Source organism: Phycodurus eques, chromosome 12, assembly GCF_024500275.1.
Source record: "Phycodurus eques isolate BA_2022a chromosome 12, UOR_Pequ_1.1, whole genome shotgun sequence".
NCBI classification, from domain to species: Eukaryota; Metazoa; Chordata; class Actinopteri; order Syngnathiformes; family Syngnathidae; genus Phycodurus; species Phycodurus eques.
Window position 1 is genome coordinate 26184871 of NC_084536.1, and position 25088 is coordinate 26209958.

The 25088-nt window shown below is 42.8% G+C and overlaps 2 protein-coding genes and 1 long non-coding RNA gene across 8 annotated transcripts in view; 2 read left to right on the top strand and 1 right to left on the bottom strand.

Annotated features, from left to right (window-relative positions):
* mmadhcb (metabolism of cobalamin associated Db) overlaps window positions 1-5045 on the top strand; it is a 47114-nt gene extending 42069 nt beyond the window's left edge. For all 4 annotated transcript variants that reach the window (XM_061691693.1, XM_061691692.1, XM_061691691.1 and 1 more), the window contains one exon: window positions 4717-5045. In XM_061691693.1, the coding sequence (XP_061547677.1) occupies window positions 4717-4911 (195 nt within the window). In that variant the 3' untranslated portion in view covers window positions 4912-5045. The remainder of the gene's footprint in view (window positions 1-4716) is intronic.
* LOC133410470 (uncharacterized) lies at window positions 277-2024 on the bottom strand. The gene is made up of 2 exons (XR_009769558.1): window positions 1801-2024; window positions 277-666 (listed from the first exon to the last, which is right to left on the bottom strand). It is a non-coding gene; the product is annotated as an uncharacterized LOC133410470 (long non-coding RNA).
* A 4835-nt stretch (window positions 5046-9880) lies between the features above and the next one.
* The window catches only part of itgb2 (integrin, beta 2), an 82991-nt gene continuing 67783 nt past the window's right edge, over window positions 9881-25088 (top strand). For all 3 annotated transcript variants that reach the window (XM_061691650.1, XM_061691653.1, XM_061691651.1), the window contains exons 1-2: window positions 9881-9964; window positions 17466-17526. In XM_061691650.1, coding sequence (XP_061547634.1) covers window positions 17469-17526 — 58 coding nt within the window. In that variant the 5' untranslated portion in view covers window positions 9881-9964; window positions 17466-17468. The remainder of the gene's footprint in view (window positions 9965-17465; window positions 17527-25088) is intronic.

Sequence of the window (25088 nt, forward strand, 5' to 3'; positions counted from 1 at the left end):
GTGCCAGTACCCCAACTTACCAGTACCCCAACGTGGCCAGGGGCGCGAGGGCCCTCAATTCATTCACTGTTTCTCTAGCTCATACCGTTCTTTAGTAATCAGCATTCAAATATAGGTTACTTTCAGCCAAACCTGTTTCTGGAAGAAAAAAAATGGAGAAAACGGGCTTTTTGTGAAAGCAGAAATATCAAGCAGAACAATGACTTTGACACCAATATTTTTTTTCTTTAGTGAAAATCTCAAACATCGGAACATAAAACAACACTGACAAAGTACTTTGGAAAGAAATAAATATTTATTTACAAGTATAACTATGCACAGGATTTACATTAGGAAAAAAAATGCATGAACAAAGGATGAGGCAATCAGAGATTACAAACAGGAACATAGCCAGAATTTGTAATCTTGCCAGAAAAATGTGTCGGCATCGAGTAATTGTCTCTGGCCCCTTTGCCTGCGAGAAGCAATGATGAGCGGTTCAGCAGATTATTCTCGCTTAACCTGTGGCTGGCTAGCTTGTGTAGCGAACAGGAACTGCAGTTTGTTGAAAATTGGTCTTCATTCTGGAGGACTCCCGGCTTGATGAGGGTGGGCGGCCTACATCCTAACAGGGTACTCCTGAGGTAGTACTGTCTGATGAGTTGAAGCACTCTTCCCCGGTTCTTTCTACCGATGACAAGTCGAGAAATAACAAATTCCGGCAGTATTAATCTCTTGCCACGCCCACAGCTATTCAAAATATAATACGAGTTCTAGAGGATGACATCTTATTAATATTACTACTATGAATACTCTGGGGGCCAATAGCACCATCACTTTCATGAAAATCGGTCTATGAATATTAGATCACTTTTCTCACAAGCTGTTGTGTCAATGATTTTATCAGAAACCATAATCTTAATATGATTAGTCTTTGCAAGTCTTAGTTAAAACCAAATGAGGTCTTACCACTTAATGAGGCGTCTCCCCCAAACGTTGTGAGTTCACATTGTCAGATTTCGCTTACCTGCAGGACTAATCGGGAGAAACGTCCTGACCGACTCTCCGTTTAAAGGGTCAAGCTCCCCCTTTTTTCGTCCTTTACCGGCACCAACGCCGTACGCGCAAGGGGACGAGGAGCTGTTAAGCCGGTGTCATGATGAATTTGCCTAGGTGTGCTAACTGCCTTTAGTTTTACGGAGCCAATCCGGTCTGCCCTCACTAATCACCCCTTGATGAGTAACCGCACCGAGTGAAAGGGTAATTAAAATGAATACTCCATTTTTACAGCAGCTTCATCCCTTAAAAATCGTTTGCACTTGTTAAAGACCTAATAAATTTAACAATCCTTGTTAGGACCGTACGGATTTGTTTTTGGTATTAAGCCGAAGCGATATATAGATAAGTTACCTTTTTTGGGATAGTGTTACGATCCGGTGGTATTGGTATCGTCGACGTTCAATCACTTATAAGAGGTTGAGTGTTAAAATTTAGACAAATTCTCATTATAAGAATGACAAAGATAGAATAGAATTAAAGCAAGATATTTATTTCAGTGATTACATAAGGTTAGAATTGATAATATGACAGTATGGGTGTGTAATATAAAATGAATAATAAAAATTGAAAAAGAGAAGTAGTTTAAAAGTAATAAATCATAAAACAAGTATTTACCTTTTGAGTGAGCTTTAAGGAGTGATCAAGTCCTACGGAGCCGTGATGCCAATTAATAATAAGATAATTTGGAATTTACGAATCCCTAGACAGCTGACTAGCTCTTTTTCCTGTCTACGCAAAGTCAATAGAGGTTCTATTAGTTACCTTATTATGATGTTCTTTTAGTCTTGCCCAATTAAAGGGGAAGATTCAAAAATGAAGTCTTCCTGCCAGCATGTCCCTGATCATTGCGATGGAAAAAGATGCGTTTGTCAGTGTGAGGGGTTCTTATAACCTCGGTTCCAGCCTTTTGTTTACTTCATATGACTCTTGTTTTTCTATTACTCATTCAGTGTCCTGACTTTGACCTGAGTGGAAAGCACCTATTTCTACATCAGCGCAAAAATAATGCTTTTGTTTACTTATTCTGACACACGCTCCTTGCCTCTATTTCGTTATTACTCATTCAGTGTCCTGACGTTGACCTGAGTGGAAAGTACCTGTCACCACACCAGCAGTTTTCACTGTCAGCGTCATCCTGACTTGACCTCCTTTTTGCTCACCCAAATAGGTTCTTAGTAAATACATTCGACTACAAGCATATTTCATATGTCTTGTAGGTTCTTCAATAAATTCATTCAATGACAAGCATATTTCGTATGTCTTGAACACAACCAATACACTTCATCACATCACGTTAATGTCTAAGCATTCTGCAATACATGTGTATATGTTAATTAATTGTCAGTTAAATGTATATACATTCATGTGAATACAATTCTCTCATGCATTTCAACAGGTCCGTGCTTGCTTCGTAGAACATTCATGTGCTTCGTTGCCTGAGAGAGACAACCTTAAACCGGTTACAGTCTTTGCATAAAAGCTGTTCCAAAGCATTGCATAATAGTAATAAAAAAGTAAGAATAATGTATAACAGCCTTACTAGGCTTGATGTACTTTTTATCAATGATCACGGATATAAAATCAAACAAATGATTATAAGCAGTTGACTTCAGTATGTGTTTGTTTACTATGACAAGGGTTTTAATAGTATTAAGATATTTAAGAAGACTTATGCTTGACCTGGCGACTGTTACTTCATGATCTAAATTTGGTTTGTCGACCTCTGGTGATTGAACCAGGAATTGAAACTGGCGCTAAGCTCAATCACATGAACCCAGCTACATAAGCCAATTACAACCTTGTGTACCATCGCTTATATGTGGCTTGGCGGCCCACTCGACAACATGTTGCGTGCCCTATTCAGAAAGGAGGGAGTGTCGCCCTCATCTCCGAATCCATTTTCAACTTTAGCACTGTCCCAAACATTGACTTGAAAACATTCAATGCTCTCATTGTGCGATCGACACCACCATTGCCGTTCTATCTTGCAGTTATCTACCGCCTCCCTTACTCTGGCATTTTAGATCAATTCTCAGAATGTATTACTGACTTGGTGACCCACACTGACAATGTATTAATCATGGGTGACTTTCATATTCATATGAATTCCCTGTCGGAACCTCTTAGTGCAGCATTACAGACAATAATTGATACTTTTGGTTTCGCGCCTTTTTCTCTTTAAATGGACTCCTATGCTATCTTAATGAACATTGTACAGCATTGCCATCATAGTGAACATTGTACAGCACCAGACTATGTGATAAATGTTGCCCACTCGACATAAATTGTAGCCTGGTCCTCCCTAATTTGGGACAAACTTGTCCCGGATATGCCACCTCACATCAAGATGTTTTAGTTTTCCCTATAGTTCTGTGTTACATTGTATACGTAGATAGCCTACTTAAATAATTTTTTTGAACGTTTTATATCCTACAGAAACCATGATAAACATTTGATTTGATTTAGTGTGGTCTATTTGTTGACCGAAATGTATTTGATATGGAAATTGTTTATTGTGGCAAATTTCTTTTGTTTGATTAAAATTTAATTATTTAATTACAAAGTCTCTAATTTAAATTAGATGTTTTAATGGTCTAGAAATCACTATTAGATATATCCAGGGCTCGACGCTGACGCCTGCCAAGCCGCCATTTGCGGGTCGTTTCCGCCGTGGCGGGTAGCACAGCCACGCCCAATATAATGCAGAATTTGCAAGTTAAGTAGGTTGCATTTTTGTGATTTTAAGATACTTTAAATGCAACTTCACTGTTGCACGTTTAAGAAACACACAAGAAAATCAGTCCATGAATGATCCCTTCCTTCACTTACAAGTCAGACATCAATATTAGACAATACAACATGAAACCTAAAGTATAGGTGCCAACTCTTTTACACTTTTTGTTTACTGCAGCATTTCCGTTGAGCAGTTTGCAAATACCCAGTTGCTACAAATGGAATGTTTCAATCGCTCGTAAATATGACGAGTTATTTCATCTAGCTTTACTCATCCATCCATCCATCCATTCTCTGCACCGCTTATCCTCCTGATTGGTCGCATTAGGATGTGTTGGATCCTATCTCACCTGTCTTTGGGTGAGAGGCAGGGCCCACCCTGAACTGTTTGCCAACCAATCACAGGGCACATATACTGTAAAAACAAGCAACTATTCACATTCACACCAACGGGCAATTTTAAGTCTTCAACGAATCTATCGTGCATGTTTTTGGAATGTGGGAGGAAACCAGAGTACATTGGAATCATTTCAAACAATTATCCAACAAAAAAATTGCAGCAAATAAAAATGCCGAGTGGCAATTGGCTCTGGGAAGCCACTAGGCACAGTGGGTGGTGAGCAAAAAAAGAAAAAAGTTAGTGTCAAGTATTGTATGTATTGTCTTAGTCATTTTAAGTAAATGTTGTGACTGTTCGCTTTGGTTGTTGCTGTTTATGAGTTCTAATGTCCAAAATAATAATAATAATAATAATACACCCCTGCAGTGTATCCGCCTGTTCAAGAGGATAAGTGCTGGATTGCACAACACTTTAATAACACTTTTACAGCAATATTATATGTGAATAATATTTGCCCAGCATGACATGAGCCTGCTTGTATACTGTATGCTATTTCTATTTCCCCAATGTCATTTAATTCACGAGCTTTTTATTTGTCTCCACAGTTTTTTGGTCCTTTCACAAACAACACATTGTTCGAGACAGACGACAGATACCGTCTTCTGGGCTTTCAGATTGAAGACCTGGGTTGCTGTAAAGTTATTCGACATCCTTTGTGGGGGGCACATGCCTTTGTGGGGATAATATTTACCAATGCACCACCCGGCAGCCTTGTCATGGAGAATTTTCAGGGCTTTTAAACACAAACCCATTTGCTCGCTTGCAATCCAAATGTTCTTAGCTATAACTATATCTCCAGTCTACATGTTGGCAGGAATAATTAGTGGACTGTTTGCAATGCAATGAAAAGTCTGTCTTTCCTACTGTTTCACAATAAAATCTCAAAAAAAAAAAAAGTATTTTCCCTTACTTTTCTACTGTAATATTTAAACTTGTTTTATGCCAAGTAAATGTTGGAATGTTGGAACTTTATTTAAAGCACGCACAGTGCACCAAAGTGTTGTACAAAGCAATCAATACATAGCACATACTAGAGAGAGAGTAAGTAAAAATAAGCAAATGTCAGTCAATCAGTCAGTAAATGAAGAATAAAATTAGAAGACAAAAAATAAAAATAAGAGAGTCAACATCTCAGTGGATATCAAAGGCCAGTGAGAAGAGATGAGTTTTGAGAAGTGATTTAAAAACAGGTAAAGAGGAAGCTTGTCTAATATGCTTGAGGCAGTGTGCTCCGTAGTTTTGGAGCGACAACAGGAAAGACTCGCTTCCCTCTGAGCTTCAGTCTGACTTTGGGGACAGTGAGGAGAAGCTGGCTAATTGACCTGAGAGAACGAGTTGGCCCGTAAGGGTGAAGAAGCTCTGAGAGGTAGAGCGGGGCAAGAGCATTTAATGATTTAAAAACATCCATCATTCAATTTTCTGTACCAATGCAGCCCTATGGGGGGGACAAGCCAGTGCAAACGCTATGCCGGTCCCAACACCGAATAAATGCAGAGGGTTGCGTCAGGAAGTGCATCCTGCTTAAAATTTTGCCAAACAAATATGAGCGTTCATCCAAAGAATTTCATACCGGACCGGTCGTGACCCGGGTTAACAACGTCCGCCACCGGCGCCGTCAACATGCAAGGGCGCCCGTGGAAATTCAGCTACTGTGGATCGACGAAGAAGAGGTGGAAAGCGGGTTCTTCGGCAGAAAGAGAAGAGGAAAGCACAGAGCCTAGAACTGAATGTGGGGACTTTGAAGATGCCTGAGGAATATAGGAAAAGTGTGCCGGTGCCCATTTTTAAGAACAAGGGTGATGTGCAGAGCTGTGGGAACTATAGAGGAATAAAGTTGATGAGCCACACAATGAAGTTATGGGAAAGAGTAGTGGAGGCTGAACTCAGTACAGAAGTGAGTATTTGCGAGCAACAGTATGGTTTCATGTCTAGAAAGAGTATCACCATTATTTGACTTGAGCATGTTGATGGAAAAGTACAGAGAAGGTCAGAAGGAGCTACATTGTGTCTTTGTAGATCTAGAGAAAAAGCCTCTGACAGACTACCCAGAGAGGAACTGTGGTACTGCATGCGGAAGTCTGGAGTGGCAGAGAAGTATGTTAGAATAATAGAGGACATGTACGAGGGCAGCAGAACAGCGGTGAGGTGTGCTGCGGGTGTGACAGACAAATTTAAGGTGGAGGTGGGACTGCATCAGGGATCAGCCCTGGAGGCATGCACTGGAAAGCAGAGGAATAAAGATTAGCTGAAGTAAGACAGAATATACGTGCATGAATGATGAATATATTTTAAAACGCTTTTTTGTTGAAAACATGCACCCAAATATTGATTTACTGCAAGCCGTTCCCTGAGCAGGGAACCCCTAGACTCCAGGCATTTTTGAGCAATTCCACTCATTTTTCAAGCCCCACAGAATATTGTGTACTATGAGTATGCAAAACCACCAAATGAAAGATCAGACTCTCTGCTTTCAGTCCAGGTTTTTATTAACTTGCGCATAAAATATAGTTTGACAAAGTTTGATCCACATATGGATTTTATTCTTCGGTGGCAGTGAATGGGATGTTGTGTGGTTGTCATTCTCCTTGAAACCAGTCTCTACTTTTGCTTGAAGCACAACCTGTGCAGTTTAGAAATATAACTATTACTATAAAAATACATTGTTGAAATTGCTGTCATGGGACGTGGAGGGGGAAAAAAGCTTGCAATTTCAACACCGCTTATCCTGGTTAGGGTCACGGGGCGTTGGGGCCTATCCCACCTGACTTTGGGCGATAGGCGGACTACACCCTGAACTGGTCGCCAGTCAGTCGCAGGACAACCATTCGCACTCACATTCGCACCATCACTGAGTGGGAACTGAACCCACGCTGCCCACACCAAAGTCAGGCACCACTACACCATAAGTGACACGATTCCGGATCCCATTTACTCAAATCTTGGTCGAGAGACGATCAGCTGGCAAGCTGCTGGGAGGATCTCGCCATATTTATGGGCCGGCATTTTGCGCGATAGCTTTGGAACAGAGCAATCACTCAGAGCGTCATTCTGATGTCATTCGGCGCGACATCCTTTATTCCCCCGCATGATCTAAGGCGTCATTTCCTTCAGTCGCAGGAATATTTTTCTTGCCTTGGCGCAATAAATTTCTTGTAAGCATTTTTTGTTAGATTTTTTTCATTTTGTCTTTTCTTTTCTGCCATTGTTTGCCGTCTCTCATTGTCTCTTGTACCCCCCCCCCCCCCCCAGGCCCGCACCCCTCCTCCTTCCTCTTCCTCCTCTTCCTCTGAGGGAGGGACGTTTACCGCGAGGCATTGTTTCCTTCTACAGGGTGCCAATGCTCATTGCAGTGCATAACTGTGTGTAAAAAAGAAAGTAGAACAAATAAACTCAGAAATTAAGTTGTGTAAAAATGTGAGGACAAAGGGTAACACATGAAAAAAGGGAGGTGCAAAAAGCCACGGAAAGCCAAGACAATAATATAATAATCAAACAGCAATCCAGCCGCTTGTCAGTGCAAATGAATATCAGCTGGTTCAGTCCTAATTGATGGCCTACAAAAAGGTCTCCATGCCAAGGTGTGAGTCTAGACCTCTCATGATGGGTAAGAGCAGAGAGCTGTACCAAAACCATTGCAAACTAATTGTTGCAAAACATAACGATGGCATTGGTTACAGGTGCATATCTAAGCTTCTGAACGTTCCAATGAGCATGGTTGTGCCCATAATACGTAAGTGGAAAGCCAATCATACCACCATAAATTTGCCTCGATCAGGTGCTCCTCGTAGGATATTCTGACAGAGGAGTGCAAAGAATAATCAGAAGAGTTGTCCAAGAGCCAAGGACCACCTGTGGGGAGCTTCAAAAAGACCTGGAATTAGCAGGTATAATTAATTGTCACAAGGAAAACTGTTGTCACATTTCTGTCGGGCCAATTATATATTACTCGTGCACTCACTGTAGTAGTCTCGTCACGCTGCACTATTTGCATATTTGTTGTTGACCAATAATGGCCACTCATGCCAAAGTAGCATCTGCTCCATTTGCACACTGACTGAGGAGTATCTGCAACATTTGCACAATCAACATTGTCCCAGATTATCGGGCTACGAGTCACTTTAAACTGCAAAGACTCCTTGAACTCTCGGCGCCCTTTGCACAATGGTCATTGCACCGGACTATTGCTATATTAGTCATTCAAACTGCTCTCATTGCGAGAGAACTATGCAACTTTTCGCACAATTGTCAAAAAAAGAAAATTGTACCGGCATTACCAGATAACTAGCAACCTTTTATTGCTCAGTGACTATTTTTCTCAATGTCTTTATGTCTCAAAAGTGTTCTCTGTCAATTGACTCCTACTACCGGAGACAAATTCCTTGTGTGTTTTTTGGACATACTTGGCAAATAAAGATGATTCTTATTCTGATTCTGAAAAATTTGACCCAAGGGTAGCATATACAGACTGAACAGGAGGGGTCCAAGAACTGACCCTTGCGTGAGCTCATAGGTCATTGCCATTCAATGAGATTGAACACTTCCAATGGCTACAAAACAACTCATTTCCTTCAGGTAGGATCTGAACCATTTAAGGACTGTTCCATTTAATCCTACCCACGTTTCCAACCTATTCAACAGTATATTATGATCTACCATATCAAAAGCTTCTGTAAGATCAAACAAGACCAGAATTTACACCTTTCCTGACTCAGTATTATACCTTTTTTTGTGCCTATGTACCAAACAGCAGATCACCCACCCTTTTTGGGAATCGTTGGAGGGGGAACTGGAGAGCGCCCCTGCTGGGGACTCACTCATTCTGCTGGGGGACTTCAATGCTCACGTGGGCAATGACAGTCAGACCTGGAGGGGTGTAACTGGGAGGAACCCATCCCACCAAGCAATGGAAACCTATTTCCATTTATTTTGTTCATCATAGGGTTTTTTGGAGCCGTGATGTGTCTGGTCCCTCAACTAAGACCTGTTTGCCTTGGGTGACCCTTGGGCATTGGGGCCCTGTGGCCTCCACCCAGTGGCCAGTTGTCAGGGCGTCTTGGTGGGGCCGGCGGAACGCCCTGGGTCCCTCGGTGTGTGATGTTTCCCGTCCACCAAGCTGCTCTCGGTGGGCCCCTGGGCCCGATCTCGCCCCTCGATTGATTGGGTGGGGTCCTCAGCCTCCGCGGTGCAGGCACAGCAATTACAGGACACTTCTGTCAGTCTCTGTGAATGCAAAACAGTGTCAATTCACTTGCATGTGTCCGCAGGCACACACCCCTAGGACTCTTTCGCTGGGTGTGGGGCCACTCACTTATTGCAACAAATAACTTATGAATATGCGAATTGGTTGTGTATCCCCTCCCTCACATTGTTGTCCTATAGACTTTAATACATTAAAGTCAATATATAATGTTTCATTGTTTTAGATATGTAATAATTTACTTTTCTCATCCCGTTTACAATTAGTCCTTTGTCTTTGGTCTTCCTTTCTCTCTCCCCTCTCGAACCTTTGTTCTGTTCGACTGATCAATTCTTATTCTCAATAAACATAAATTATTATACTAAGAAAGCACAGCGGTAGCCTAAAAACTCCACTGTGACAAAGTAAAACTGTTCCGGTATAAAAGGGATACGGACCTTCCATTCTGCTTGCCCTAACAGGCGAACAGAACCAACCCCCCCCCCCCCCCCCCCCCCAAAAAAAAACATACACAACACACTGGTTGATTCATACTTCCTGTCAGGCCGTCTTGCGCATAACTGTCAGCCAGAGGCAGAAGCATCTTCCTCATTCTTGTAAGTTAAATTGTTTTTTTCCTAAACTGGTGCTATTTTAACTCTTTTTCAATCATTTTAGTATTACTTAGGTCACATATGTCTGACTACCAAAGGCAAAAGCTTTCTATGATAACTGAATTGAATTGACTGAATTAAATGCAGAAAAATAAGAACTGCCGTGTATTGATTCTATTTGAATGCAGAAACATATTGTTACGGCAATGGAGAATGAATTCAGCTTAATAGATTTCCGTATTGGGATGCTACCCCTACAAAATACTGAGTAGGTTAAGGAAATAAGTCTTCTGTGTGAATTTAAACATAGCCAATTAATACAGTAGAACACAGCTGCAAATATAGTATACTGTATACTCATTCCAAGATACTGTAGGAGGATGTATTTGATCCAAAAATACAGTATTTTAGTTTAGAAAATATTGTACGAGTGGTATATAATTGCAATATCCGACAGAACAAGACAAAGATCAGCATACGTATTTGAGAAATGGAAACAAAGCTTTCATTTGAAAAATGAAATTAACTGTCAACGGATGCAAAAATAGAATAGATAAGACATAACAAAAGAAAGACAAGTTTATGTGGGTGGGAACTTTGCAGTCCTTATATAGAATAGCAATGTTTACAAAAGAAAACTTTTAAATTCATGGACACGAAAGGGCCGGCACGGTACAGACTGGTTAGAACATCTGCCTCACAGTTCTGAGGACTGGGGTTCAAATGCCTTGGCTCTTGCCTCTGCGGAATTTGCATGTTCTCCCCCGTGCCCGGGTGGATTTTCTCCAGGCACTCCTGTTTCTTCCCACATCCCAGAAACATGCGTGGTAGGTTGATTGAAGACTCTAAATTGCCCGTAGGTGTGAATGTGAGTGCGAATGGTTGTTTGTTTCTATGTGCCCTGCGATTGGCTGGCGACCGGTTCAGGGTATACCGACGATAGCTGGGATAGACTCCAGCAGCCCGTGACCTTAGTGAGGATAAGCAGTAAAGAAAATGGATGGATGGATGGACACAATATATATATATTTTCAAGTCTAATTTCATTTGTGTTTTACAGATAGTGCATGATCTGTCTGCTTAGGCCATTTCAAGGCAGTTATACCCTGACATGAATTGGATATGGATGTGCTTTCATTTCCAGTTTTATTGTAGGTGCACCCCTACTTCTTTGTGAATAAAATGGCTTTTATTGTGTAAATATGATTTAAAATAAAAATTACACAACACTGTGTACAGTAAACTATGAAAACTCATTAGATTACCTTAAATTGAGTGTAACTACTCTACAAATGCTGCTCATTTTTCTGTGTAAAATGTATGTGAGGTTGTGTAGCATGGGTGTCATTCTCAACACTTTTGGTTGAGTCATACTTCCTGCATAACTTCTGCATAACGCGGAGCGAAACACTGCAAATAGCTTCCTGGATTTTATTTTTTTTTTCGAAAGAAATTGTTTCTTGTTCTTTTCGTGTTATTCACAGTGTTAGCAAGATTACTTTGGAAATGTAATTGCTTACAATTAAAAATTACCCTGTTGAAAATGTAAGTGGTGTAACGACAGCTACAAATGTAATATAACTACCGGTAATTACATTTGATTACTTTTCTTAATTTAGAATGAATACATCAACAGGATCCTTGGTTGTTTCCTCTTTTGAAAAAAGCAGATTAAAAGTACATTGGAACCTCGATAGAATGGACGAATAGGGGCGGGGGAACGGTGTCGTCTGATACAGCCGATTGTCCAATACACTGAACTCTGTATGTTTTTTTTCGTGGCCTAAAATGCTAATTACATTACAAAGTTTTTGTAAATAAATATAAAAAAAGCTTGAAAATGTTTGAAAGTTTCACATTCTATTCAAACTTACCACCCCAGTGTCCTTGGTCATGGTGATATTGTTGACATACAGTACTCATCGTAGTACATACAGTATCGTATATATATATATATATATATATGTATATATATATATATATATATATACAGGTGTTTGATGAGCATTCCTCAACTTTTTCAGTCTTTTTTGCCACCTGTCCCAGCTTTTTTGGAACGTGTTGCAACCATTAAATTCAAAGTTATTGATTATTTGCTAAAACAATTAAGTTTATCAATTTGAACATTAAATATCTTGTCTTTGTAGTCTTTTCAATTAAATATAGGTTGAACATGATTTGCAAATCATTGTATTCTGTTTTTATTTATGTTTAACACAACGTTCCAACTTCGTTGGAATTGGGGTTGTACATGTGTTTTGTGGACTTGGAGAAAGTGTGCGACTCTGTCTCTCGGGGAGTCCTGCGGTGGGTGCTTCGGGAGTATGGAATGCCGAGTGTGCCGAGTGTGAAGCGGCTGGGATGAGAATCAGCACCTCCAAATCTGAGACCATGGGCCTCAGTCGGAAAAGGGTGGAGTGCCTTCTCCGGGTCGGGGATGAGATTCATCCCCAAGTGGAGGAGTTCAAATAACTTGAAGAATGTAACGGGAGATCGACAGGCAGATCTGTGCAGCGTCTGCAGTGATGCGGACTTTGTATGGGTCCGTTGTGGAGAAGAAGGAGCTAAGCCGAAAGGTGACGCTCTCTATTTACCGGTCGATCTACGTTCCTACCCTCACCTATGTTCACAAGTGGTGGGTCGTGACCGAAAGAAAAAGAGCTCGGATACAAGTGGCCGAAATGAGTTTCCTCCCTTAGAGATAGGGTGAGAAGGTGGGTCAGGGGCTCAGAGTAGATCCACTGCTCCTCCACATTGAGAAGAGCCAGATGAGGTGGCTCGGGCATCTGTTTAGGATGCCTCCAGGACGCCTCCTTGGTGAGGTGTTCCTGGCACGTCCCACCGGGAGGAGACCCCTGGGACGACCCAGGATACGCTGGAGAGACTACGTCTCTCGGCTTGCCTGGGAACGCCTCGAGATCCCCTCAGAAGAGCTGTAGGAAGTGGCTGTGGAGAGGGAAGTCTGGGCTTCCCTGCTAAAGCTACTGCCCCCACGATCCGACCTTTTCTTAAGTGGAAGAAAATGGATGGACGGATGGATGGATGGATTTACTCCCAGAAATGTACTGGATTTCAATTGTTCATATTTTGAATGATTGAGTTACGTAATCTCATTTCATGTAATTAATAGGCTTTACTCGATCAGGATTTTTTTGGGCTGATCACCGATCACCAATCAGCTAGTTTAAAAAAAACGATAACAGATCACCGATCCGATAACAAGATGGAGCAATGTGTCCGTTTAAATTACCTGTTCATCTGCTGTATATACTTGTGTACTTAATTGCTCCAAAAATTATATTTACAATGAATAATGTGTCTTTGTTCATCTATTTATGACAGTGAGGCATAGTGACAGACAGAACAAATGAATGGTCTTCTATGAGATAGCAGGAAGTGCATACAGTAATTCATGTGACATTTTTGTGACATTTTTGTTTGTTACTGTGCCGTGAGATTTTTCCTTAGCTCCATAAAGGTTGGAAATCTATATATATATATATATATATATATACATATAATTAAAAAAAAAAAAAAAAAAAAAAAATATATATATATATATATATATATATATATATATATAGCCCAATTCCAATGAATTTGGGACGTTGTGTTAAACAAAAACAGAATACAATGATTTGCAAATCATGTTCAACCTATATTTAATTGCATACACTACAAAGACAAGATATTTAATGTTCAAAATGATAAACTTTATTGTTTTTAGCAAATAATCATTAACTTAGAATTTCATGGCTGCAACCCATTCCAAAAAAGATGGGACAGGTGGCAAAAAAGATGGAGAAAGTTGATGAATGCTAATCAAACACCTGTTGGGAAAATCCCACAGGTGAACAGGCTAATTGGGAACAGGTGGGTGCCATGATTGGGTATAAAAGGCGCTTCCCTGAATTGCTCAGCCATTCACAAGCAAAGATGGGGTGAGGTTCACCTCTTTGTGAACAAGAGCGTGAGAAAATAGTCGAACAGTTTAAGGACAATGTTCCTCAACGTACAATTGCAAGGAATTTAGAGATTTCATCATCTATGGTCCATAATATCATCAAAAGGTTCAGAGAATCTGGAGAAATCACTGCATGGAAGCGGCAAAGCCGAAAACCAACAATGAATGCCCGTGATCTTCGATCCCTCAGGCCGCACGTCATCAAAAAACAACATTGTGTAAAGGATATCACCACAGGGGCTCAGGAACACTTCAGAAAACCAATGTCAGTAAATACAGTTTGGCGCCACAGCCATAAGTGCAACTTAAAACTCAACTATGCAAAACAAAAGCCATTTATCAACAACACCCAGAAACGCCACCGGCTTCTCTAAGACGGACTGATGAAAAGTGGAAAAGTGTTCTGTGGTCGAGTCCACATTTCAAATTGTTTTTGGTAATTGTGGATGTCGTGTCCTCCGGGCCAAAGAGGAAAAGAACTATCTGGACCGTTATGGACGCAAAGTTCAAAAGCCAGCATCTGTGTTGGTATGGGGCTGTGTTAGTGCCAATGGCATGGGTAACTTACACATCTGTGAAGGCACCATTAATGCTGAAAGGTACATACAGGTTTTGGAGAAAAATATTCTGTCATCCAAGCAACGTCTTTTTCATGGTTATGCCATCTTATGTCAGCAAGACAATGCCAAACCACATTCTGCAGGTGTTACAACAGCGTGGCTTTGAAATAAAGGAGTACGGGTACTAGACTGGCCTGCCTGTAGTCCAGACCTGTCTCCCATTGAAAATGTGTGGCGCATTATGAAGCGTAAAATACGACAACGGAGACCCCGGACTGTTGAACAGCTGAAGTTGTACATCAAGCAAGAATGGGAAAGAATTCCACCTACAAAGCTTGAACAATTTGTGTCCTCAGTTCCCAAACATTTATTGAATGTTGTTCAAGGAAAAAGTGACATAACACAGTGGTAAACATGATCCTGTCCCAGCTTTTTTGGAAAGTTTTGCAACCATAAAATTCTAAGTGAATGATTATTTGCTAAAAACAATAAAGTTGATCAATTTGAACATTAAATATCTTGTCTTTGTAGTGTATTCAATTAAATATAGGTCGAACATGATTTGCAAATCATTGTATTCTGTTTTTATTTAACACAACGCCCCAACTTCATTGGAATTGGGGTTGTATATATATATGGCAGAGTGAGTGAGAAGATTCCTGAGGAATGGAGGAAAAGTGTACTGGTGCCCATTTTTAAGAACAAAGGTGATGTGCAGAGCTGTGGGAACTATAGAGGAATAAAGTTGATGAGCCACACAATGAAGTTATGGGAAAGAGTAGTGGAGGCTGAACTCAGGACAGAAGTGAGTATTTGCAAGCAACAGTATGGTTTCATGCCTAGAAAGAGTACCACAGATGCATTATTTGCCTTGAGGATGTTGATGGAAAAGTACAGAGAAGGTCAGAAGAAGCTACATTGTGTCTTTGTAGATCTAGAGAAAGCCTATGACAGAGTACCCAGAGAAGAACTGTGGTACTGCATGCGGAGGTCTGGAGTGGCAGAGAAGTATGTTAGAATAATACAAGACATGTACGAGGGCAGCAGAACAGCGGTGAGGTGTGCTGTGGGTGTGACAGAAGAATTTAAGGTGGACGTGGGACTGCATCAGGGATCAGCCCTGAGCCCCTTCCTGTTTGCAGTGGTGATGGATAGGCTGACAGATGAGGTTAGACTGGAATCCCCGTGGACCATGATGTTTGCAGATGACATTGTGATCTGCAGTGAAAGCAGGGAGGAGCTGGAGGAACAGTTAGAAAGATGGAGGCATGCACTGGAAAGTAGAGGAATGAAGATTAGCTGAAGTAAGACAGAATATATGTGCATGAATGAGAGGGGTGGTGGGGGAAGAGTGAGGCTTCAGGGAGAAGAGATAGCAATGGTGGAGGACTTTAAATACTTGGGGTCAACCGTTCAGAGCAATGGTGAGTGTGGTCAGGAAGTGAAGAAACGGGTCCAAGCAGGTTGGAACGGGTGGAGGAAGGTGTCAGGTGTGTTATGTGACAGAAGAGTCTCGGCTAGGATGAAGGGCAAAGTTTATAAAACAGTGGTGAGGCCAGCCATGATGTACGGATTAGAGACAGTGGCACTTAAGAGACAACAGGAAGCAGAGTTGGAGGTGGCGGAAATGAAGATGTTGAGGTTCGCTCTCGGTGTGAGCAGGTTGGATACAATTAGAAATGAGCTCATCAGAGGGACAGCCAAGGTTCGATGTTTTGGAGACAAAGTTAGAGAGAGCAGACTTCAATGGTTTGGATGCGTCCAGAGGAGGAATAGTGAGTATATTGGTAGAAGGATGATGAGGATGGAGCTGCCAGGCAAGAGAGCAACAGGAAGACCAAAGAGAAGGTTGATGGATGTCGTGAGGGAAGACATGATGGCAGTTGGTGTTCGAGAGGAGGATGCAGGAGATATGCTTACATGGAAAAGGATGACGCGCTGTGGCGACCCCTACCGGGACAAGCCGAAAGGAAAAGAAGAAGAAGATGTAGTTGTCGACGGCGTCTTGGACATAGTCGTCCATTTTGACATCTTTTGGACAGTAATGATTGAACATGACCGTCGTTTTGTTTTTGTTCATTTTAGGACCTGAGCTACAGCTTTCTCAGCCTAATTCCTGAATACGACGCTGTAGTTGTTCAGCATTATAGGAGAATAAAATTATGTCGTCTGCAAAAAGAAGATGGCTCAAATTCAGATAAGCGCCGTTCAGTTTTAGTCCTTCTTTTTCCCAATTTAGCTTTTTAAATATTTTTTCAAGGCAAGCTGTAAATAGCTTTGGAGACAGTGTGTCGCCTTGCCGGACGCCTTTTCCTCGACTTATTTGCACTCTTTCAATTCGTATTGAACTAGAAGAATCTTTGTGTATTGATTTTAGAATGCTTCTATCGGTGGGCTCTATCCCTTGATTTACCAGTGCCTGCAATATCGAATTTTCAAATTCGAGTCAAACGCTTTTTCATCGTCGATGAAGGCTACGCCCAGAGGCATTTCGTCGTCGTTGTGTCTGTGATTATTTATTGAACAGTCTGTATGTGGTCCATAGTATTAATATATATCTAATCTATCTATCTTAATATATATATCTTCTGTGCAAATGTCAAATTTAGCCAACTATTACAATTAATAAGGCTATTATAGTCTGCATAGTCCGACAAACTACAGGTTGATGTACTGTACACACCTGCTGTATATTACTGTTAGTTTGCAAGAAAGCTTTTGCTCTGCTGAAAGAGTTTAATTGTGGAATATATCATGCAAATCAACCACAGCATGCAGAGTGAGAGCACAAAATTCCGGCCAACACACAATAAATAATCAAGTCTAATTCTTCATTCATTTTTGACCGATCAGAGAAGCCCAGTGAGCTGTTTCAAATTTGGATATTTTTAAAAGGTGATGTTCTGATGATAATGATACAGTATGTACTGTTGATTTTGTTTACAGTGCAAGATAGTTCATTCTATAATGTTTTTGTCAGGACATGAATCATCATTTGCCATTTGTTCTGCTGGCTTTCTTCCTGTCAATGGCTCCAAATGGTAAGTTCAAACCTCTTGTTTTCGAAAAGATCAAGATTTAATGTACTTCTCCTATTGCAATACTTAAAACGTAACAAATGATTGAAAGCTTTTTTTAAATTGAATAATACCAAATCATATACTGTGGCCTGTTTTCCTTTTTACCATACCTAAACAAAATGCAATTGCATATAACATTTGTAGTTGTTTCTGTTGTTGCTCATTATTATAATGTAATTTACATCTAACATGAAAATGCCAGCCAGATAAAGTGCATATAATATGTAGTGTATGTGTAAAGTATTCAGTATTCACATGGCTTCACTTTTTCCAGATTCACATAAACATTATCACAAACACTATCCTTGGATTCGGTCCGTGTTGTTACTGGTCTTACCATCTTGGTCCACTTTCATTCTCAAACTTCACCGTGTGAAGTTGCTTTTCGCGTCAAATGCTGAGTTCCGGACATAGTCTTCAAAATAAAAGGCGACAAGTTTAAACAGGTAGTCAAGTTAAATTTGCACATATAAACCTTTTGATGCGGTAAAACATTCCCAAATAACTATTTTAACAATGATATATTTAACTTTTAGCCAATACATGAATTAATGATTATCAAGTCAATTGGGTTAGTTCCACACACATTGCCTTTTAGTTCAAAGGTATGATATTGATTCGGAGAAAAATCCCTTGAGTCAGATGTTCATTTGAGTCTATGCTACGGGCTGCAAAGAAAATGGATGTTCAGAATTTGGACACCCTTTATCTAAACCGTGCAAACTTTTTTGACCTAGCCCCCAAAAAGAATCAGAATTGCTCAAATTCAAACAATGTCCAACCCTAACAGCTGGTTATCCCAGCTGACTTCGGGTGAAAGACTGGACTACACCAGACCCACACCAAAGTCAGGCGAGTGTACCACTACACTCAGTGACCTATGCATTATTCAGTTATATAATCAATATAATGGGTACCCTTTAAAGCGTTTTATACCTATTTCCATATATCTACCCATCTTCTGCACCGCTTATCCTCACTAGGGTCACAGGCGTGCTGGAGCCTATCCCAACTATCTTCGGGCGAGAGGCGGGGTACACCCTTTTGAGCGAATACAGCCATGAGTCTTTTTGGGAATGATGCAACAAGTTTTTCACACCTGGATTTGGGGATCATCTGCCATTCCTCCTTGCAGATCCTCTCCAGTTCTGTTAGGTTGGATGGTGAACGTTGGTGGGCAGCCATTTTCAGGTTTTTCCAGAGATGCTCAATTGGGTTTAAGTCAGGGCTCTGGCTGGGCCATTCAAAAAAAGTTGTTCAGAAGCCATTCCTTCGGTATTTTAGCTGTGTGCTTAGAGTCAGTCTTCTTTGAAGGTGAACCTTCAGCCCAGTCTGAGGTTCTGAGCACTCTGGAGAAGGTTTTCGTCCAGCATATCCCTTTCATGTGCCTTGCACTGAGGAGAGGCTTCTGTTGGGCCACTCTGCCATAAAGCCTCGACTGGTAGCGTGCTGCAGTGATGGTTGACTTTCTAGAACTTCTCCCATCTCCCGCCTGCATCTCTGGAACTCAGCCACAGTGATCTTTGGGGTCTTCTTTACCTCTCTCACCAAGGCCACTGGAGCTCAGCCACTGTGCTCTTAGGAACCTGAAGTGAAGCCTTGGCCAGATCTGGCCTTGCCACAATTCTGTCTCTGAGCTCTTCAGGCAGTTCCTTTGACCTCATGATTGTAATTTGCTCTGACATGCACTGTGAGCTTCAAGGTTTTATATAGACATGTGTGTGGCTTTCCTAATCAAGTCCAATCCGTGTAATCAATCATAGCTGGACTCCAATGAAGGTGTAGAACCATTTTAAGGATGATCAGAAAAAATGGACAGCACCCGAGTTAAATATATGAGTGTCACAGCAGAGGGTCAGAGGTCTAGGAAGGGTTATGGTCGTCCCAAACGTCTTCCATTTCAGGATTATGGAATCTACTCTGCTCTTAGGGACCTTAAGTGCAGCATAAATTTTTTTGTAACCTTCGCCAGATCTGTGCCTCGTCACAATTCTGTTTTCTCATGATTCTCATTTGCTCTCGACATGCACTGTGAGCTGTAAGGTCTTATACAGACAGGGAAGTCCAATCAAGTCCAGTCAGTATAATCAAACACAGCTGGACTCTAATGAAGGTGTAGAACCAATTTAAGGATGATCAGAAGAAATGGACAGCAATAGAGGTAAATATATGAGTGACACAGCAAAGGGTCTGAATACTTATGGCTGTATGATATTTCAGTTTTTCTTTTTTTAATAAATCAGCAAAAATTTAAGCAATTCTGTTTTTTTCCTGTCAATATAGGGTGCTGTGTGTACATTAATGAGGAAAAAAATTAACTTAAAAGATTTTAACAAATGGCTGTAATATAACAAAGACTGAAAAATTTAAGGGGGTCTGAAAACTTTCCGTACCCACTATATGTGTATATATGTATAGATAGATAGATAAATAGAACAGCTTAAGTTGGGAAGCCCAGACTTCCCTCTCCCCAGCCACTTCGTCCAGTTCGTCCGGGGGGGATCCCGATGTATTCCCAGGCCAGCCGAGAGATGTAGTCTCTCCAGCATCTCCTGGCTCATTCGGCCGGCCTCCTCCCGGCGGGATGTGCCTGGAACACCTCTCCAGTTAGGCTTCCGGGAGGCATCATAATCAGATGCCCGAGCCCCCTCATCTGGCTACTCTCAATACGGAGGACCAGTGGCTTGACTCTGAGCTCCTCCCGGATGTCCGAGCTTCTCAACCTATCTCTAAGGGAGAGCACCCTGGGAAGGAAACTCATTTCGGCAGCTTGTATCCACGATTTTGTTCTTTCGGTCACAACCCACAGCTCATGACCATAGGTGAGGTGAGGAACATAGATCAACAGGTAAATTGAGAGCTTTGCCTTTTGGCTACTTCACCACGACAGACCGATACAGAGTCTGGCACCGATCCTGTCGATCTCCCACTCCATTTTTCACTCACTCGTGAACAACACACCGAGATACTTTAACTCCTCCACTTGGGGCAGAATCTCCTCCCTCACCCGGGGAGGGCACGCCACCCTTTGCCGACTGAGGGCCATGGCGTCAGATTTGGAGGTGCTGATTTTCATCCCAGCCGCTTCACACTTGGCTGTGAATTGTTCCAGAAAGAGTTGGAGATCATGGCTTGATGAAGCCATCAGAACCACATCATCTGCAGAAAGCAGCGACGTGATACTGATGTCACCAAACCGGACCCCCTCAACACCCTGGCTGCGCCTTGAAATTTTGTCCATAACAGTAATGAACAGAATCAGTGACAAAGGGCAGCCTTGGCCAAGCCCAACTCTCACTGGAAACGAATTTAACTTACAGGCCAAACTCAGACACCGGTCGTACAGGGACCGAATAACCTGCATCAGGGAGTCCGGTACCCCATACTCCTGGAACACCCTCCACAGGACTACCCGAGGAACAAGTCCACAAAACACATGTAAACTGGTTGGACGAACGTCCATGCACCCTTAAGGACACTGCTGAGGGTGAAGAGCTGGTCCACTGTTCTACGGCCAGGACAAAAACCTCCTGAATCTGGGATTCGACTTCTTGACGGACCCTCGTCTCCAGAAGCCCTGAGTAGACCTTACCGGTGAGGCTGAAGAGTGTGATCATGTCCCCGATGTTGCAGAGGTGTGTCAACCAGGACAGACCCACTACATCCAGAGACTTTAGGAACTCAGGGCAGAGCTCATGGGACCCTGCCACCAAGGAGCTTTTTAACCACCTCGCTGACCTCAACCCCAGAGATAGAAGAACCCACGTCAGAGTCCCCAGACTCTGCTTCCTCATGGTAATGGATGGAATTGAAGAGGTCTTTGAAGTATTCGGCCCAACGTCCCGAGTTGAGGTCAGCAGCACACTGTGCCCAATACACACAGTGTTGATGGTGCACTTCTTCTCCTTCCTGAGACGCCGGATGGTGGACCAGAATTTCCTCTAAGCCGTCCGGAGGTCATTCTCCATGGCCTCACTGAACTCCTCCCGCGTCAGAGTTTTTGCCTCAGCGACCACCAAAGCTGTGCTCTGCTTGGCCAGCCGGTACCCATCAGCTGCCTCCGGAGTCCCACCGGCCAAAAAGGCCCAGTACGACTCCTTCTTCAGCTTGGCGGCATCCCGTACCGCTGGTGTCCACGATTTCTCCCAACTATGCCCCTCCAGGTCATTTCCCACATGAGGTGAACGAGGAAGTCCCCAGATGGAGGGCTCTCTAGCACCCCATCCAAGGACTCCAAAAAGGGTGGCTACTCTGAACTGTCAGGACCTGTCCCTCCACCCAACTCCAGAGTGGAGTCCAACGCCTGTCAGGAGGAGTGGTACCGGAGGCCCAAGCTGTGTGTGTAGGTGAGCCCGACAATATCTAGTAGGAATTTCTCACACCAGCTCGGGCTCTTTCCCTGCAATGAGAGATAACATTCCACATCCCTAGAGCCAGCTTGTGTAGCCGGGGATCAGCTGCCATCAAGCCCCAAAAACCCAATTAAAAATATTTTTAGGTTTCACAAGAGCCAGACATCCAGAAATTTTAGGGAACCTTTTGACAGATACTTATTTTTTTAGGGCAAAGACACAGACAGTTTATGCAACAAACACTTGACATGTCCCTATTATAAAACCCCAATTCCAATGAAGTTGGGATGTTATGTTAAACATAAATAAAAACACAATACAATAATTTGCTAATCATGTTGGACCTATATTTAATTGAATACACTACAAAAACAAGACTATTTAATGTTCAAACTGATAAACCTTATTGTTTTTAGCAAATAATCATGAACTTAGAATTTTATGGCTGCAACGTGCTCCAAAAAAGCTGGGACAGGTGGCAAAAAAGACTGAGAAAGTTGATGAATGCTCATCAAACACCTGTTTGGAACATCCCACAGGTGTACAGGCAAATTGGAAAGAGGTGTCTGGCATATAATGATATAATGATGAGGTATAAAAGGAGCTTCCCTGAATTGCTCAGTCATTCACAAGCAAAGATGGGGCGAGGTTCACCTCTTTGTGAACAACTGCGTGAGAAAATAGTCGAACAGTTTAAGGGCAATGTTACTCAACGTACAATTGCAAGGAATTTAGGGATTTCATCATCCACGGTCCATAATATCATCAAAAGGTTCAGAGAATCTGGAGAAATCACTGCATGTAAGCGGCAAGGCCGAAAACCAACATTGAATGCCCGTGACCTTCGATCCCTGAGGGGGCACTGCATCAAAAACCAACATCAATGTGTAAAGGATATCACCACATGGGCTCAGGAACACTTCAGAAAACCAATGTCAGTAAATACAGTTCGGCTGCTACATCCTTAAGTGCAACTTGTAACTCAACTATGCAAAAGCCATTTATCCAAAACACCCAGAAACTCCGCTGGCTTCTCTGGGCCCGAGCTCATCTAAGATGGACTGATGCAAAGTGGAAAAGTGTTCTTCACCTGGAGTTCCTAAAGGCTCTGGATGTTGTGGGGCTGTCCTGGTTTACATGCCTCTGCAACATCGCGTGGACATCAGGGACAGTACCTCTGGATTGCAAGACAGGGGTTGCGGTCCCCCTTTTTAAGAAGGGGTACCGGAGGGTATGTTTCAACTACAGGGGGATCACACTCCTCAGCCTCCCTGGTAAGGTCTATTCAGGGGTGCTGGAGAGGAGGTTCCGTCGGGAAGTTGAATCTCAGATTCGGGAGGAGCAGTGTGGTTTTCGTCCTGGCCTTGGAACAGTGGACGATCTCTACACCCTCGGCAGGGTCCTCGAGGGTGCATGGGAGTTCGCCCAACCAGTCTACATGTGTTTTGTGGACTTGGAGAAGGCGTTCGACCGTGTCCCTCGGGGAGTCCTGTGGGGGGTACTTCGGGAGTATGGGGTACCGAACCCCCTGGTACGGCCGCATATTCGGCAGTAAGTCGGACTCATTCCCGGTGAGATTTGGACTCCACCAAGACTGCCCTTTGTCACCAATTCTGTTCATAACCTTTATGGACAGAATTTCAAGACGCAGCAACAGTCTGAAGACACCTGCGTCACTATGTCAGCAAATGAAATATTCCATTGAAAGAAAAGTGTCGTGTGAATGTGTACAATAATACTGTAAAAAAATTAACATTGCAAAGAGAAACTTTGCAGCAAAGTTGGAAAAACAGTTTAGCGCTAACGATGCTAAATCAGTCTGGCATGCATTCCAATCGCTGACCAATTACAAGCGACGATAACTCCAAGCTGAGAACAACAGTACACTAAGCCAATGACTTGAATACCTTCTACTGCAGATTTGAAAAGGACAGTTTCACACCCCACACCCACCCGGCCGCACAACCACCAACCACAATCACACCTCTGACTTCTGCGTTAACCATCCATGAACAGGATGTGAGACGCAGCTTCAAACAACAAAAGACTAACAAAGCGGCAGGCCCAGACCATGTGTCCCCTACTGCCTCAAAGTCTGTGTGGACCAGCTCGCTCCAGTCTTCACACAGCTCTTCAATAGATCTCTGGAACTGTGCGAAGTACCATCCTGTTTCAAACACTCCATCATCATTCCAGTCCCCAAGAAACCTACAATCCCAGGGTCTAAATGACTACAGGCCTGTCACCTTGACATCTGTGGTCATGAAGTCCTTTGAACGTCTCGTGCTGGACCACCTCCAGAGCGTCACAGGTCCCCTGCTGGACCCCTTGCAGTTTGTCCTACCGAGCAAACAGGTCTGCGGATGATACAGTCAACATGGCACTGCACTTCATCCTACAAGACCTCAGGGAGCTGTTCGTGGACTTCAGCTCAGCGTTCAGCACCATCATCCCTGAACTCCTTTCCTCCAAGCTTCTCCAACTCAGCATCTCTTCTTCCATCTGCCAGTGGATTTACATCTTTCTGATGGGGAGGACACAGCAGGTGAGGCTTGGGGAGGTCACCTCATCCACATGCAGTATCAGCACTGGGGCACCCCGAGGTTGTGTCCTCTCTCCACTGCCCTTCTCTCTCTACACAAACGACTGCACCTCAATGCACCCGGCTGTCAAACTCCTGTAGTTTGCAGATGACACCACTGTCATCGGCTTCATCAACGATGGTGACGAGTCTGCATTTTGACAGGAGCTGTGGTGCGGCCGACACAACCTGGAGCTGAACACGCTCGAGACAGTAGAGATGATCGTGGACTTCAGGAGGCATCTCTCGCCACAGCTGCCCCTCATGCTGTCCAGCTGCCTTGTGTCAACCGTCGAGACCTTCAGGTTCCTGGGAATTACAGTCTCTCAGGATCTGAAGTGGGCGATCAACATCAACTCCGTCCTCAAAAAGGCCCAGCAGAGATGTACTTCCTGCGGCTTCTGAGGAAGCACGGCCTGCCACAGGAGCTGCTGTTGCAGTTCTACACAGCGGTCATCGAATCAGTCCAGTGTTCTTCCATAACAGTCTGGTTTGGTGCTGCTACAAAAAAGGACAAACTCTGACTGCAACGGACAATTAAAACTGCTGAAAAGATTGTCGGTACCCCCCTACCCACCCTAGAGGACTTG